This window comes from Lipotes vexillifer, unplaced genomic scaffold (genome assembly GCF_000442215.2).
Source record: "Lipotes vexillifer unplaced genomic scaffold, Lipotes_vexillifer_v1.1 scaffold21, whole genome shotgun sequence".
Taxonomy (NCBI): domain Eukaryota; kingdom Metazoa; phylum Chordata; class Mammalia; order Artiodactyla; family Lipotidae; genus Lipotes; species Lipotes vexillifer.
Window position 1 is genome coordinate 2,897,448 of NW_006774065.1, and position 3,659 is coordinate 2,901,106.

The following is a 3,659-nucleotide window of genomic DNA, read 5'->3' on the forward strand; positions in this document are numbered from 1 at the left end:
CGGACCGGGGCACGACCCCAGGTCCCCTGCATCGGCAGGTGGACTCTCAACCACTGCGCCACCAGGGAAGCCCCAGAATAGGCAAATCTTTACAGCTAGAAAGTAGATTAGAGGTTGAGGGGAGGGAGAATAAGGAATTCATTAGTTCAGATTTTCTGGTTGGGTGCTGCGAGTGTTCTGGAAATAGTGGTGATGGCTGCACAACACTGTGAATGTAATTAATGCCAATGAATTGTATATACATTTAAAAGTGGTTCACTGTCACGGAAGCTCGGTTGAAGAGCGAAACTGCAGTGGGGAGATTGGTCAGGAAGCTACTGCAATGGCCCAAGCAGGAGAGGGTGGGCAGAGGCGGTGGATGTGGGTTCAGAAGTTATTTGGAGGTGGAGGCGCAGGACTTTTGGACATTTTAGCAGGAGATGCCCATGGGACATGCAGGTGGACCGTCCTCCAGCAGCTTCCCCATCAGCAGACAGGAAACACTGAGACGGCTGTTGAGAGTAAGATGGCGCAGTTTCAAACCCTGGCTCTGCTCCTGCCTGGCTGGAGAACATCACCAACAGTATCCTCACGCCCCCAGGCCACAGCTAAGGAATGGTCAGAGGAGGATGAGGCTGAAAAGAGTCTGAGAGGGAACAGACAGCAAGCAGGATGAGGACCAGGGGACATGGTGTCAGAGGGGCCGGGGAGATGATTAGGTAATATGGCCCCATGGAGGCCACCGGTCGCCTGGGAGAGAACAGTTCCTGCGTCACAGGACATGCAACATAACTTCTTCCCCAACTTCTCCACCTGGACTCGTCCACCCCCACCTCACCCCATCCCACCCCCACCTCACCCCGTCCCACCCCCCACCTCACCCCATCCCCCCCCCCACCTCACCCAACCAAGCAGACTGGTGCAACGTCACACCGGCCTCTGCCGCTGCAGGCTCCCCCCCCCCCCCGTCCCCCCCCCCACCTCACCCCATCCCACCCCCCACCTCACCCAACCAAGGCCTTACAATCTTGTCAGTGAATCTAGCACTGCTCTCTGCCTCTAGGACCAGGAATTACGAAAGGACACACATCTGTGAGCATCTATCCTGGCCCAGGTGCTGTGCTCTGGATCTTCCTAACAATCCCGTAGGGTAAGTAGAGTAGATCAAATAGCGCCCCCTCGAAATTCATTCCACCCAGAACCTCAGAAGCGAGCTTATACAGAAAGAGAGTCTCTGCGGATGTAACTAGTTAAGATGAGGTCGTAGTGGTTAGGGTGGACCCTAAACCCAATGACTGGAGTCCTTATAAAAGAGAAAACCTTACAGAGAGACACAGAGGGGGAAACGCCACATGAAGATGGAAGCAGAGGCCGGAGTGACGTGTCTATAGGTCAAGGACCACCAAGGATGCCAGCAACCACCCAAAGGAGGAGGGGAGATGGGACAGATTCTCTCTCAGGGCCCCAGGAGCTCCCTGCAGACTCCCCAGTTTCAGACATTTGGCCTTATGAACAGGGAGAAAATAAATTTCTGTGATTTTAAGCCACCCAGATTGGGGTAATTTCTTACAGAGCCCAGGGAAATGAAGACAGTAAGTACGATTAGACTTTTTTTTTTTTGGCAGATGGTGAAAGTCACATAATTTCTCTGGGTCTCCCAGCTGGGTGAGTGTGAGTTAGCCTCCCTCAACCCAGTCTGCCTGGGGGCCACCGACAAACCAAGTTTCTGGGCTTAGAGAGCCAAGAATCACCCATGGGAAATTCACCAAAGTAATGTCATCCCAACAGGCCTTGAGGCAATAAGACAACCTCCCCTGAGAACCTCACCCCTCACCCTGCCTCCCAGCACCAGCTTCTGTATCCCTGGACCGGCATGACTCCTTTTCTTGCGGGTCACGGTGGCAGACACTACAAAAACGCGGGGGCAGTGGCTGTGACATGCCTACCCCGTGAAGCCATCCCATACGATTATCAGGCAGTCGGGCCCTTTGTCAGCCGTGGCAACCCAGCGCCTGTCTTCACTGATGCAGAGGCAGGAGATCACGTTGGGGTGGCCCTGCAGACGTGGAGAGAAGTCGCTCTGAGACAGGGGTTGGGGGGCGGGGGGCCAGCCCTGGCACCAGCAGGAAAGGCGGGGCCCCGGAGGCACACCTGAGCTCCCTTTCCAGATGCCGCTGGCTGAAAATCCTACTCCCACCCGCCTTCCCTGGTGTTTCTCTACAGCCAGAGGTTTTCAAACTTCCCCTCAAAACACTCTCAGGGTAAGCTGCACTCCCTGCAAAAACAGTGGCTTCCTAGGGGTCGAGGCGTATTCCCGACTCTGAACCCACGTTGAGAATACATGTCCAGGTCCCCCCACCTCCAGCCCCCTCGAACCTCCCTACCAGCCTCATCTCCCCCAAAACTGCTCACTTAGGTCACTGAGCAGCTCTGGAACCAAAGCCTCCTCACGGGCCTCTGCTTTCACTCGTATCCTCCTACGGTCTTCCCCACACAACAGAGGAATCTTCTAGAAACACAAACAAGATGGCAGCCGGGAAACAGCCCCTGTTTCCCTCCTTCCATGTCACCCCTCGCTCACTCTGGCCTCTCTCTGGGCCTCACGCGAGGCCTGAAAACTCGGAGCTCTGTCTGTCTGGGATGCTGTTCCCCGCAAAACGGCCCCGGGCTAGCTCATGCTCAGCCTTCAGGTCTTAGCACAAACAGCACTTTTTTATTCCCCGCCCACCCAATCCAGAGGAATCTCCTCTCACCCTGATTCTTCCCTCTTAGAGCATTTTCACGTTTCCTTTCAAGCAACTGTTAAAATCTTTAGGTATATGCTTCTGTGTTCACTTGTTTAACGACTATCTCTCCATAGCGGGGGACTAGATCTATTTTGTTCATGAATACAGACCAGTCACCTGAAACATAGTGGTTATGATAAATACACGTGGGATGAATGAATGAACGAACGAATGGCCAAGGCCACTCCCAGCCACCCAACTCTGTGGAGGCTGGACGCCTCCCTGCTTCTCAGCCCCTCTGCCCCGCCCGCCCCCCTGACTCTGAGCCTGCCCACCACACTGTGCTTTCTCCCCCTGCTGCTACCTCTGTGCTCAGTGCTACACATTCACCTAAGCTCTGAGAAGGGCTGTTTGCTGACTGTGTGCGTATTTCAGGACTTCTAGAAAGCAAATTCCTTAAGTTACACCCACGTGTCTTGGATCCCTGGAACGATGCTGAATACTGGCTGAGCTCTTGGAAAATACTTTGTGAAGTTTCTGATCTAGGCATTGACTAAGGAAGGTCCTTATATGTCAACTGAAAAGGGTAACATGGAACTGTTTACCAGGTTAACTAGTGGAAAGTCGGACACCAGGAAAACGTGACATTTGGACAGGTAAATGATGAAAAAGGGGTCAAAAACATCTGGAACAGAGGAGGCAGAGCGGTGAGGGGAAGGCAGGCATGTGGGGCATTCGGGGAGGCACAGAGCAGGGTGTAAATAAAGCCAAGTGCTGGAGGGAGGAGACAGGAGGAAAGACTGACCTACTTAATGCTTTGAAGTCAGGAGACCTGGATGTTAAGACCTGGCTTCAGCATCTGCTAGCACAGCCTTGGGCAAGTCAGCTAAATCCCTCAGAGCCTCAGTTTCCTCTCCTGTGAAATGGGAATATTAACACTCACTTCTCAGCAGG

The 3,659-nt window shown here is 53.6% G+C and overlaps 1 protein-coding gene across 1 annotated transcript in view; it reads right to left on the reverse strand.

The window, feature by feature from the left end:
- The window catches only part of CFAP251 (cilia and flagella associated protein 251), a 65,516-nt gene that overhangs the window by 53,892 nt on the left and 7,965 nt on the right, over positions 1-3,659 (reverse strand). The window contains exon 4 of the mRNA XM_007448745.1: positions 1,926-2,035. Within this exon, the coding sequence (XP_007448807.1) occupies positions 1,926-2,035 (110 nt within the window). The remainder of the gene's footprint in view (positions 1-1,925; positions 2,036-3,659) is intronic.